The sequence below is a fragment of the Belonocnema kinseyi genome, chromosome 1 (genome assembly GCF_010883055.1).
Source record: "Belonocnema kinseyi isolate 2016_QV_RU_SX_M_011 chromosome 1, B_treatae_v1, whole genome shotgun sequence".
NCBI lineage: Eukaryota > Metazoa > Arthropoda > Insecta > Hymenoptera > Cynipidae > Belonocnema > Belonocnema kinseyi.
This window is the reverse complement of record NC_046657.1, coordinates 12,621,755-12,635,729: the sequence shown is the minus strand read 5'-3', so window position 1 is coordinate 12,635,729 and position 13,975 is coordinate 12,621,755. Positions and strand designations below refer to the sequence as shown.

At 22.6% G+C, this 13,975-nt stretch overlaps 1 protein-coding gene across 1 annotated transcript in view; it reads right to left on the bottom strand.

The window, feature by feature from the left end:
- Positions 1 to 13,975, bottom strand: part of LOC117176777 (ATP-binding cassette sub-family B member 6, mitochondrial) — a 59,246-nt gene that overhangs the window by 33,730 nt on the left and 11,541 nt on the right. Inside the window, exons 3-6 of the mRNA XM_033367077.1 lie at positions 12,128 to 12,327; positions 5,893 to 6,055; positions 4,156 to 4,367; positions 310 to 456 (exon numbers count right to left, since the gene is read on the bottom strand). Coding sequence (XP_033222968.1) covers positions 310 to 456; positions 4,156 to 4,367; positions 5,893 to 6,055; positions 12,128 to 12,327 — 722 coding nt within the window. The remainder of the gene's footprint in view (positions 1 to 309; positions 457 to 4,155; positions 4,368 to 5,892; positions 6,056 to 12,127; positions 12,328 to 13,975) is intronic.

Sequence of the window (13,975 nt, the reverse complement as noted above, 5' to 3'; positions counted from 1 at the left end):
AAAAAAATAGTTCTTCGTCACTATATTTAAAAGTGTTTGAATATCCGGAACTAACACAAAATAACGAAAAAATGAATAACAAAATCATAAGTTATCAAGAAGAAAAAGCCGAATTATAAAATAAATGAATTGTTAAATTCCGATAAATATTTCTATTCCTGAAATTTAAGTTTGACGAAAATAATAAATAATTAATTAATGATTAATTAAATTATTCAAGTTTTCAAAATTAAAATCCAGGGTTTTCAAGATTTCCAGGTCAAATCATCCCCCTTTATAATAATATATTCACAAAAATTAGAAACTTACCTGAAAAGTTCGATCTCCACTTCTCGTGTCGTATATTGTTGGATTCGAATCCACATAAATGACCTTAGATTATTTAATACGCCCATTCCGCCTGTTCCACCTCCTTGTAGAAATTTAAAGCCCACATAAATCAGAACCAGGTCCCATCTTTAAAAGAAAAAAAATCCAAAGTGTAGTTTCGAGCGGAAAAAGAAAAAAATCGTACTACGCGTTTTTAAGAAAAAAAAAGATTTTTTTCTTTTTTACAATTAAAAATGTTGGTTTTCTCAAAAATTATGCAACATATGAATAGCAGCCCATAATTTAAAAATGTTCAGCTTCAAATTTTTATATTCGGGGTGGCGATTCAGCGGACGATTTCAAATTCCCAGTTTTTCCCGGTCAAGTTTATCAATTTCTTATTATTTTTAAAAATAAATGGTTTTTTCAATAAAATTATAAATCTTTAACTGGAATTTTAAAACAGACAGATGATGTTTCAACTAAAATTATAAATATTTAACGGAAATACATAAATAGTTAACCAAAAAGATGAATTTTCAAACAATAAGATTAATTTACAAACAAAAATATTAGCTTTCCATCAAAAACAAAATTTTTCTAGCAAAACATGAATTTAAAAAAAAAATTTAACTAGAAAAAAATCAATTTTTAACAGAATATGGAATGGTTATATTGTTAAAAAAAAATTAATTTTTATGTTAACTGATGAATTTTCAACTAAAAGGATGAATCCTCAACTGGAATAGTGGAATTTTAAAGAAAACATGAGTTTTCAACTAAAACAATTAATCTTCAGCTGAAATACTTGAATTATCAACCAGTAAGAAAATAATTTTTACGAAAAAATAAATAAATTGTTAACCGAAACTTAAATAATTAAGTTTTAAGTTAAGAAAATCAATTAAATTTTCAGTCAAAAAATGAATGTTCAATTAAATACTTAGATGATTTTTCAACGAAAGAAATTAATTTTTAATTAAAATAATGAATCTTGAATATAAAAAAAAAAAAATTTTCAACAAAGACGTTTATCTTTCAACCAAGTAAATTTATTTCCAACTAAAAATAATAATTTTTAAACAATGAGTTTAAATTTCAAAAAAATAATTGCTTTCTACCAAAAAAAGTAGATTTTTTACCAAAACAAGTAGTTTTTAAAAAACAAAATACGTGAATAATCAACAAAACTGATAAATTTTCAAGCAATAAGATTAATTTTCTATATAAAAAGATAAAGTTTCTACAAAGTAAATGGATTTTTGAAAAAATACTTTAATTTTGAAATAAGAAATATCAATTCTTAACCAAAAACTTGAATTTTCATCCAATAAAAGATCACATTTCAACCAAAAATAAAATAGTTGCATTTTCCGTTAAAAATTAAATTCTCAACCAAAAATAAAATCGAATTTTCAGAAAAATAGTTAAATTTTCGGTTACTAACATCCTTTTAAAACAAAGAAAAAACAAGTTTTCAATTAAATGAATTGTTAACTACAATGATGAATACTTAATTAGAAAACTTGAATTTGCAACCACAAGGAAGAATTTTTAAACAAGGAGATTCATTTTCAAAGAAAAAAATTATTTTCTACCAAAAAAGTCGATTTTTTTAACCAAATACGTTAATTTTTAATTAAAAAAGACCAAATTTACATCAAAATTGTTAAATTTTTAACTAGAAAAGGTTTATTTTTTCAGCGAAAATGGAAAAGTTAAATTTTCATTTGAAAAAATTAACTTTCAAGCAAACAGGTGAACTTTCAACTTAAATGGTGAATGTTTAACTAAAATAATTGAATTTTTAACCAAAAAGATGAATTTTTAAACAATAAGATTATTTTTATACTCGAAAAATACATTTTTTAAACAAAATATATATTTTAAATGAATATTCAACAAAAAATTATTTTTTAACAAAAATTGTGGAATATTCAACCAGAACAGTATTTTCAGTTTGAGAAAAAAATTATTTTCAGCCAAAAAAAAAAACAAATTTTCAAAAAAATAGTTGAATTTTCGGTAAAAAAATGCTTTTTTTATCCCAAAATATAAATTTTCAATCAAATAGCACATTTTTCAAAAAAAGAAATGAATTTCCAATTAAAATGATGGATGTTCCAAAAAAAAATTGATACCTGAAGTTTCAACCAAAAGGAAATTTACAACTGATCAGTTGAGTTTTTAACTAGAAAAAAAATTAATTTTCAATAGAAAATGCAATATTGACATTTTTAGTAAAAAAAATTAAATTTCATCTAAACTGATGAATTTCGAAATAAAATTATGGATCCTTAATTGGAATAGTTCAACCTTCTACCAAAAAAATAATAATTTTTACTAAAAAAGATCAACTGTCAACCAAAACTGAAATAATTAAGCTTTAAGTTAAGAAAATCAATGTTCAACTAAAAAAATACGAATTTCAAACTAAAAAAGATCATTTTTCGATCAAAAGTTGAATAATTAAATTTTCAGTCAAAAAACAAATGTTCAACCAAAAAAGAAACAAATGTTCAATAAAATACTTAGGTTTACGGTAAAAAATTCCCTTTCATAAAAGTACGACCATTTTTCAATCCAACAGCTTATATTTCAACCAAAGAAATTAATTTTAAATTAAAATAATGACTCATAAATGTAAAAAAAAAAATCATTTTCGACAAAGAAGTTTATTTTTCAACCAAGTAAATTTATTTCCAACCAAATAAATAAATTTTCAATTAAAAAAAATAAATTTACATCCAAATTGTGAAATTTTAAACTAGAAAAGTTCATTCTTCAACTTAAAGTGAAACCGTAAAATTTTCAGTTGAAAAAAACTAACTTTCAACTAAAGTGATAAATTTTGAACTAAAAATATATATTTTCAAGCAATAAGATTAATTTTCTACAAAAAAGATCAAGTTTCTCCAAAGCACATGGATTTTTCAAAAAATACTTTAATTTTGAAATAAATAATATCAATTTTTAACCAAAAACTTGAATTTTCATCCAAATAAAGATGAAATTTCAACCAAAAATAAAATAGTTAAATTTCCCGTTAAAAATTAAAAATAAAAACGAATTTTCAGAAAAATAGTTAAATTTTCGGTTAAAAACATCCCTTTAAACCAAAGAAAAAAAAAGTTTTCAATCAAATACCTCATTGTTCAAAGAAATTAATTTTTAATTAAAATGATAAACCTTCAATAAAAAAATAATAATTTTTAACAAGAGTTAATTTTTCAATCACATTATTTATGTATGACCCACGACATGAATTTTCAACTACAATTATGAATACTTAACTAGAATACTTGAATTTTCAATAAAAAGGTACAATTTTACAAATAAATTAATTTTCAATTTACAAAGACTTTACATCCAAATTTTTTAATTTTGAATTAGATCAAGTCAATTTTCCACCCAAAATAGTTACATTTTCCACTGGAATAGTTAAAAATAATAATTTTCAACAAAGTAGATACATTTTTAAAAAGAGATGAATTTTCCAGAAAAAAGGGTAAATTCCTAAAAAAAAATTTTTTTTAATTTATATTCTAGAAAAATTGTATTTATTTATAGATAGAAAAAATCAATAAAAATCTACTCATATTTATTAAAATACACAAGATAAATATTTTTTAAGAATATAATTTTGTAGATTTCACGAGGAGGAACGAGTTTGAATATTGATACTCAACTACAAAAAAAGTTTTTAAAAATAAAATCTTAAACTTCGTTAAACTAACTGCATTTTTTCTATTTTTCCTCGTTTTTAAGAAAAATTAGATTTTTAATTGTTAAAAATGCAAAAATTCTGTTTCTTAAAAAAGAAAAACTTCTTATCTTTTTATTTACCTAAATTGAAGAGGAGTTGCAGAAACGCTGTCGACTATTTTTTTGTTGTAAATTGGAACATAAAGATTGATCACTCTTCCTGAGGCGAGTAGGATGAAACAAAAAAGAACCCTGACTTGTAGTAAAAAGTCCGTCTTGGGCCATAAAAATGGGGCCAGCGTCTTGACTTTGTACCAGGCATTTTTCCAGGTCGATGAATTATCATCCTGGCGCTAAACACGAATAAAATTAAAATTAAAATCTTGATTTATTGATCATTATTTTTCACAAATTTACTTTTTTTTCAGTATTTATTTTTTTTTAAACTTCTTTTTTAAGGAACATAAATTCTTTGTAATACTTCTTGCGAAATTTTGTTTTGCAAAGTTTTTTTTTAAGTTTATATTCGCTTAAAAAATGTACTTTCAAATATTGAAATATTGAAATTTGGCATATAAGCCTTCCTGAAATCTTTTTTAAAACCTTTGCGAAATTTTTGTGAATCCTTATGAAATTTTGGTGAAATCTTTGAAAATTGTTAAATCTTTGCGAAATTTGAATTAAATTATTCAATTAAAGTTTATTTATTATTTATTTTGACTAACCTAATATTTTTAAAGTATTAGAAATGAACTTAAATGTTTATTTAAAATATTGTTTGGTCTATAATTTATAAAAATTTCCCTATTAATAATAAGATAAAAATCTTACTATTTTTAGGTGAAAGTCCATTCTTTTCAGTCGAAAATTATGCTATTAAATATTTAGTTAGGAATTTAGCGTTTTTGGTTATTAAAATGTATTATTTAATTGAAAATTGAATTATTTTCTTGAAAATTATAAAAATTTATTTAAATGATATACTTCTTGGTTAAAAATTCAACTGTTCGGCTGAAAATTCGTCTTTTGGGCTTAAAATTAAACAATTTCACTGGATTTTTTTTTCTTGGCTAAAATTGTTAAAATAAAAATGCAAAACTGTTTGGTTTAGAATTTAAATTCTTGTAGAAAATTCGTATTATTAGCTCGAAAATTAAACAATTTACTATAAAATTGAATTATTTAATTGATAATTTATCTATTTGTTGAAAATTCGTATTTTTTGGTACGAAAACCAATTTTTGTAGTTAAAAATTAAATTTTATGTAGTAAATTCATATTTTCGGCTTGAAAATTCAAATATTTAGTAAAAAATTGTAAGATTTAATTGATAATTGTTCTGTTTGTTAAAAATTCGTCTTTTTGGTAGAAGACCAATTTTTTTTTATTAAACCTCAAGTTTTTTGGTTGAAAATCCATCTATTTTATTTTAAGATTCAAGTATTTTGTAAAAAAATTCCTTTTTACTGGTTAAATCCAATCATTTTTTATTTAAAATTAAAATTCTTTTTGGTTAAACTATCAACTATTACATTTTTCTTTCGAAATACATCTTTTAACTTGAAACTTCTTTTTCTGGTTTGAAAGTAACAATACTTTCTTAAAAAATTTTTTTTTTCGTTGACAATTCATAAACTTAGTTGAAAATATGTTCGTTTTTATTAAAAATTAATTCTCTGAAATAAAAATTAAGCTACTTATAGTTCAAAATTGATGCGATACATTTTCTCGCGAAATTTAAATAATAAATGAAATAATAAATGAAAATTTTTCTAAATTGGCAAAAAATATTAAAAGAATCAGAAGTAAATTCCCGTTTTTTCCCGGTTTCCCGGTCAATTTGCGACCCTGAAGATAGAAAAATAAAATAGGACTTACACCTTGATAATATCTGTATCGTTGACTTTGGCCATCGTTGAGATTTTGGTAATCGGGAAATGAACTTCCAGCAATTCCTGGTGCGCGAAGTCCGAGGGCGAAAATCAGAAGACTACTAACATAGCGGAGAACAAATAGTGCCATTTCTATTTGGTCCGTGAGTCTGTAAATAGAATTTTTATAAATAGACTTTGCAATCTAAAGGAAGTGCTCATCAATCCTCAGATTTCGGATGAATGAACTCTTTTAGGAATAAAAATTGTAGATGAGAAACATTCGATATTTAATCATTTCTAGTTATAAAAGTCTCAGGGTCTTGAAATAGAAATTCTTATTATCAGCGTAAAATATTTGTTTGCTCACTAAATTTTCGATCGTATTTTGGTTTATAGTCTTGAGTTTTCAATGTGAATCTTAATATTTTTGAATTGAAACTTAAACATTTTTTTTAAATTCAAACACTCAAAAATTTACAGACATAAAATGGAAACTCTCAACATTCTTCAATTAAAGAATTTTAAATAAGACACTTTAAATTTACAAAATGCAATTTTTTTACCTCTTTTTAATGAACAATTGAGAGGTTTCTGGTTAAAAAATATAAATCAACGTTATCATTTTCAATTATCTAAATTGAAGAATGAATCAATACATTTTTTAATGTTAAAAATTATATAATTTGAAAGAAAACACATATTGAACCAAATAGTTGAATTTTCTACTAAAAAAAAAAAGAAGAATTTTCAACAGAAAATTCAATAGTTTATATTTATATATAATGTATAATATTTATAGAAAACAGGGTGGCCGTTTCAATCGACGAAATAAATTCCCGATCATTTCCCGGCTTTTTTCCGGTTAGCAAACATTTTTTACGGTCAATGAAATTTAAAAAACGGAACACTAAAACTACAAAATTTTTCACTTGAGGTAAAAACTGACCTTTAAATAAAAGCACTCAAAGTGGAACTTTTAAATTTTGAACTTTTATATTTTGACCTTTTAAAATTGAAATTTAAAAGTTTTTATCAAAAAAATGTTGTATAAATCCACGTTATCATTTTTAATGCTCTAAATTAAAAAATGAATCAATGAACTTTAAAATTTTCAAAATTATATAAAAGGAATTTTAAGCTAGAAACATAAAATATTGAAAAATTTAAACATTTTTAACTGAAAACTTCTTAAATTAGAAATTCAATTATTTTCTTTTTAAATAGTTTAAATATCCTTGGAAAACTTCAAAATTTTATCTCAAAATCTTGAGAAATCTAGAAGTTGTTTTATATTGATTTTGGAAATTTTTTCAGAACTTCTAAATATCTGTCACAAAGAATTGAATTTTTTCAACAAATTTTCAGAAAATCCTGCGAATTTTAGAAAATTTCTTTACAAGCTGGATGTATAAATGACAATTGAACATTTATTATTTGTAGGTTTAATTTGAGTAATTTTAAGAGATATGTTCAAGTTTTGAAAAGATTCAAACTTAATGTAAAACTTGAAATGATAGCCTAATATACAACAAAGTGCAGATTTTCGCAGATTTTAAACAAAAAAATTAGATTCACTTCAAAAATTGTGAAAGGCTTCAAAAGAATTTTGAATTTTAGAAAAAACTTTCTTAAGATTCCTTTAATTAAGAATATATTATTATGAAGATGATGACTAAGACTTTCAAATTGAAACCGTTTAAGTTTTAACGTTTAATTTGAAAAATTCTTAAATTTTGAACTGCTTTAAAATCGTTTTGTCAAATCTTTTTTGTTCATTTTTTATTAATTGAAGTGCAGATAAATTAAAAAAAATTTATTTATCAAATAAAAATGGTTTTTATCCAAAATTTTCAACGTCAAAGGCTTTTATTTTTTATTTGTTCAAGTCTTTAAGAAAGCATTTAAAAATTCTTTAAATTAAGAATGTAAACTTAGAAATAAAAAATTTTAAATGGAAAGTATTTAAAGTAAACAAATGTTGAATTACGCATTGTAAGCTAAATGATAGCATAATTGAGAAACATAACAATTCCACTAATTATTTAAAAACTGTTAAAATCAAACGTAGACAGATTTTTCTTCTACAAGTTTGTAAAATCTCAGTAAAAAAACTGAAATAGTTTAATTTTCGAAAAAAAATGTTGATTAAAGAAAGATAAGTTGTCAACCAAAACTGAAATAGTTAGGATTAAGTTAAAAAATCAATGTTCAATCACAGACATGAATATTAAACTAAATTTTTAACTGGAATATTTAACTGGAATAATACTTACATTTTCGGTTTAAAAATAAAAAAATTTTCAACCAAAAAAGAAACAAAATAATTGAATTTTCGGCAAAAGCCATTTCTTTCCATTAAAACAAAAAACAAACTTTCCATAAAATCGTTCATTTTCCAACCAAAGAAATGAATTATTAATTAAAGGACGGATTTTCATTTTAAAAAATTAATTGTTAACAAAATAGTTGAACTTTAAATGAAATAATTTTTTTTCCAAACTAAAAGATGAATCTTCAACTAAAATGATCATTATTTAACTCGAATACTTAAATTTCTTACCAATTTTTATTACCAAAATACGTAAATTTTCAAAGAAATATTTCAATTATTAATAAAAAAATATCAATTTTGAACCAAATATTTGAATTTTCATCTAAAAAATATCAATTCTTCTTAAATGCCCAAAAATTTATGTTGAAATACTTTCGAAAAACTATTTATTGTTTCCACAAATATATATCATAATTTCTATATATTTTTACAAAAACATTTTATTATTATGGTTAAAAATCGCAACTATTTGGTTGAAAATTAATCTCTTTTGGTTGAGTATTCACAATATTTTCTTGAAAATTCATTTTTTTTTATTGAATTAAACTATTTTTAGTAGACAATCCTTTTTTTCAAAATTTATTTTGTTAAAAATTATGTATTTTAGTTGAAAATTATTTGTTTTAACCAAAAATTTGACTAGTACAATTTTAAATCAAAATTTATCTTCTTATGTTGAAAATTCAAATAATTGGTTTCAAATTCATGACTTTGTTAAAATTTCACCTATTTTGGTAGAAAATTCATGTTATTGGTTGCAAATTTATCTTTTTGATTGAAAATTAAACATTTTTTAAATTGAAATAGTCAATAATTTACAGGTGTAAAATGGAAGCTCTTAATATAATTCAAATAAAGAACTGGAATCTGCTTTGGATGGAAATTTAACTTTTTTAATTCATCTGTTTTAGAAGAAATTACATATTTCTGGTATAAAAAAGTAACTGTTTGGTTGAAAATTGTGCTGTTTTATTGAAATTTAATATTTTGGTGTTGAAAAGAGACCTGAAATTTTTTCTGGGTGAAAATTCAAGTATTTGTTGGAATTTTATTTATTTATTTTTTAAAATAAAAATTCATCTGTTTTAAGAGAAATTATTTTTTTTTATAAAAATGCAACTATTTGATAGATAAATCAACAATTTTGTTAAAAAGTCATATTTTTTGCTTGAAAATTCTACTTATTTCTCGATAATTTTCTGGGTGCAAGTTCAACTTTAAAAAAAAAGTTTCGTTTTTTTTTTAATTCACCTGTTTCAGTATAAATTCCATCTTTCTTGAATACAAATACAACTATTTCGTATATAATTAAACTAGTTTGTTAAAAATTAATTATTTTTGGTTGAAAAATTCGTCTTTTCGGATTCAAAATTCAATTTTTTTTGTAGAAACTTATTTTTTATTAAAAAATTCAACTACTTTTTTTTTAATTTTAAATTTTTTTATTAAAAATTCATCTGTTTCAAGAGAATTTCTATCTTTTTTGGATCAAAATGCAACTATATGGTAGAGAATTCAGCAATTTTATTCAAAAGTCAAACTATTTGCTTAAAAATTCTACTTTTTAAAAAAAAAATTGAACTATTTGGTAGGAAATTTACTTTTTGTTTAAAATGTATTTTTTGGTGTTGAAAAATGAACTGAAATCTTTTCTAGATGAAAGTTTTTAGTTTGAAAAATTCCTCTGTTTGGATTAAAAATTCTATTTTTTCGTAGAAACTTATTTTTTGTTGAGAAATTCATATTTTTATCTTAAAAATTCAACTATTTGGTAGAGATTTTAACAATTTTCTTAAAAAGTCATCCTTTTTGGTTAAAAATTCGTCTCTTTGGATTAATAATTCAATTTTTTCCCAGAAACTTATTTCTTGTGTTTTCTTTTTTGATTTATAAAGTCATCTGTTTTAGTAGAAATTTCTATTTTTTAAATGAAAATGCAACTTTTTGCTTAAAATTTAACTTTTTAAAATCGATAATTGAACTACTTGAGTAAAAGTTAAACCACATTATTAAAAAAATTTAGTGCAGGTCTTTGGTTGAAAATTTAACTGTTTAGTGAAAAAGCCTTCTGTTGTTTAAAATTAATCTTTTAATTTAAAATGTAATTTTACCATTTTTTAACATTGATCTTTTTTAGTTGAAAATTCTCCCTTTTTGGTAAAAAAATAATTTTCTTCGTTGGTTTTAAAATTCTTTCTTTTTTTTGGTATAAATTTTATCTTATTTTTTTTTAACATAAACTATGACAGTTTATTTTTGGGAATTTATCAGTTCAGAGCCAAAATTCAACTATTATGTTATAAATTTAATTATTTTGTTGCAAATTCAAGGATTTTGTCAAAAAGGCATCTTTTATATTAGAAAATACATTTTTTTTAAATAAATTAATAAATTTGAAATTTGAAACTGAAATTCTGGTTCATTCAGTTTATAAAGGATTTTGTTAAATTAAACACTTTTTAAATTATAAGATAAATTATTTTTATTTCACGTCTTTTGAAATCAATAATTGTTCAATTTTTATTTATAGGTCAGAATTGAAAATTTTCACTCGCCAATTAAAAATTTACAAAATGAAACAATTAAAATTGTAACTTTCAAAGTTTTGATTTAACATACTAAAATTGTTTATCTTTAAATTAAATACTTTTAAAATCCTTTAATTCTTATAAATTTCTTGAAATCTTTTGAAATTTCTGGACATTTCTGAAAAACACTTTAAGTTATTTCCTAATTCCTTGAAAATCGCTTAAAATACCTCTAAATTTTTTCAATTTCCAACCGTGTAAATAAAAACTTCAATCTTTGAAATTCAGTTAAATATTTTAAAATTCTATTTATTCTCTTGAATTCTCCTGAGATATTATAAAATCCTTCGAATTAACTTGATTTTTTTATTGCCTTGAAATAATTAAAAATTCAGAAATTACTTAAAAATTGCTAAAATTGTTCATGACAAACCCTTAAAAATATTATAAAATATCTTTAATTATTTAAAATTCCGTTAAATAATTTGATATTCTATTAAATTACATTTTTTTATTTCTTAAAATATTTGACTTCGATAGAAATCTTTGGAGTTACTTTGAATTCTTTTAAAATACCTTCAAATACTTTAAAACTCCTTTAAATTATTGAAATTCCGTTAAATAATTTGAAATTTCTTTTATTCTATTCAATTTAATTTGATTTTTGTTTAATCACTTTAAATATTTGAAATCAACAGCAATTTTGAAATTAATTCGCATTCTTTTGAAATCAATTGAAATCTTTGAAATTCAGCAAAATCCTTTGAAATTCTTTGAAGTCTTTCAATTTTTTTTATATTCTTTTAAAATACGTCTGAAAAGAATTTTATTCTTTTGAAATGTTTAGAATCTTTTAAAATTAATTGACATACTTAAAACCACTTGAAATTTTTTGGATTATTTTGCATTATTTTAAAATTATTTTAACTCCTTCACTTCTTTTAGATTTAGATGAAATTTTACGAAATAAATGAAATTTTCTACACTTTTTTTGAAAATTTTGGCAATTCCTTAGAATCTTTATAAAACCCCAATTTGTAAATGCTTTAAAACTCCTTTCACTATTTTAAAAGAAACTAAAATAAATATCGGTGAAATCTCTTGAAATCTTTGAAATAATTTTTATATTCTTTTGAAATGCTTGGAAATCCCTTGAAATATTGAAAATCTATTAGAATCTCTTAAAAACGTTGCTATTTTCATAAATCACTTGTAATCTTTGAAGTGATGGATTTTTTGGAAATTCCTTGAAATCCTCGATTCAATCGTTTCAAATGAAAAAAAATTAAAAGCAAGAGGTTCGAAATTGAAAAAAGAAAAATAAATTCGTACAATTACATTAAGAATTTTAATTAAAATAGCATAAAAAATAAACTTACGTGTTTAGATGGAACCACCACTCGATTCTGCCGATATTTATAAAAACCAAGTTTTCAAAAACAAAGGCCTGAGTCCAAAATCCCAAAAGGACCAATCCATGACCTCGAGGAGGAACACTTGGAAGTAATCTGTGTCTTTCGACTCGCAAAACGTAAACCGAATACGGATACGAAATCATCGTCAAGATTGTTGTCAATAGCTGTGAATTATAAATTTCAAAATAAAAATACAATAAAATATAAGGTTTATAAAGAGCGTCCATTAATTACGTAAAGCTTTTTAGAGGAGGAAGGGGTCCGAAATTTTTTACAAATCCTAACTTGGATTCTTCACAAGTCAATTAAAATACAAAATTCGAACTCTAAAGCTAACCATTTTTTCATTTGAATGATTGAAAAATGAACTTTAAAAACTGAAGTTTAAAAGTTTTTAATTCAAAAGTTTTGTATTCAAATGCTCAATAACTTATGAGTATAAAATAGAAAGTACTAATATTTTCAATTGAACAATTTAAAAGTAAATACATGTAAACCAAAAAATTTAGATTTTTTAACGTTTTATAAATTGTAGAGTTCGAAGATTCATATCAAAACCTCTAAATATCTCTAAAAATTACACAAATTGTTCCACAAACAATAAAAGTTAAATTGTTATTTATACATAAAAATTTAACAATTTCACTTACAAAATAATCATTTAAAAGCAAAAAAAAATAATAAAGTTGAAAGATTTCACAGTTTAAAAACTCCTTGAGATTTTAACGATTCAAGGCTTTCTATTTCAAATAATTTACTCTTTTTTACGACTAAGGATTTTGAATTGAACCAGTTTAATTTTTAAAGTTGAATTCTGGAAACACCTTAATTCTGAACAGATTTAGAGTCGCCTTAACAAAACAATTATTGTACACTTTTTATGCATACAGTTCAACTGTTAAAATCATTAATTAATGTATATTTACAGCTAATTAAATAAAAATGTTTTTTGTCCAAAATGTTCAAGTTCAAACGCTTTTAATTTTCAATTGATTAAGTCTTCCAAGACTGCAATTTAAAATTCTTTAAATAACAAATTTACGATCACAAATAAACATCTAAAATAGCAAATTTTGTTACGTAAAATATTTTCGAATTACACATTATAAACTGACTGATATCATTATAAGAGAAGATACAAATTCCAAAAAATATATTTACTGTAATTTCTCGGTTTTTTCCGGTCCAGCGTAAGTTTCTTTTTTATAATTAAAAATATATATAATCCGTTAATTCAAACCTGTTTCGGCTTCAAATCCTTACAGAATTAATTTAAAGTCGCGCAAATCCGTAGATATTCCTGAAAAATCTTTAAACCCTTAAAAACTTCTTGAAACCTTTTAAAATATTTGAAATTTTTTTAAAATCCCGCGAAATCTGATCAAATCCTTTAAAAAATTCCAAATCATATAAAAACCCCTCAAAATTGGTTAAAATCCTGCCAAATCTGTGGAATCCCGTAAAAATTAATTGATATCTTCTACTAAAATTCGAGGGTACACTTTGGAATGTTTTCAAATCTTTTAAATCCTTTTAAATTCCGTGAAATCATCGAAACCTCTCAAAATCTTAATCTTTGAATTCTTTCGAAACACCGTGAAATCTTATAAAGTCCCATAAAAACCCATAAGTTTGGTTGAAATCCTATAAATTGAGTGAAATCTCTTCAAAATTTATGGAAATCCTCTAAAATTCGTGATAATACTTTGGAATGTTTTTAAATATCTTGAAATCATTCAAAATAATCGAAACCCCTTAAAAACTCTCCAAGTCCTTTAAAATCTTTCCAAATAATTCGAAATCCCGTAAAAT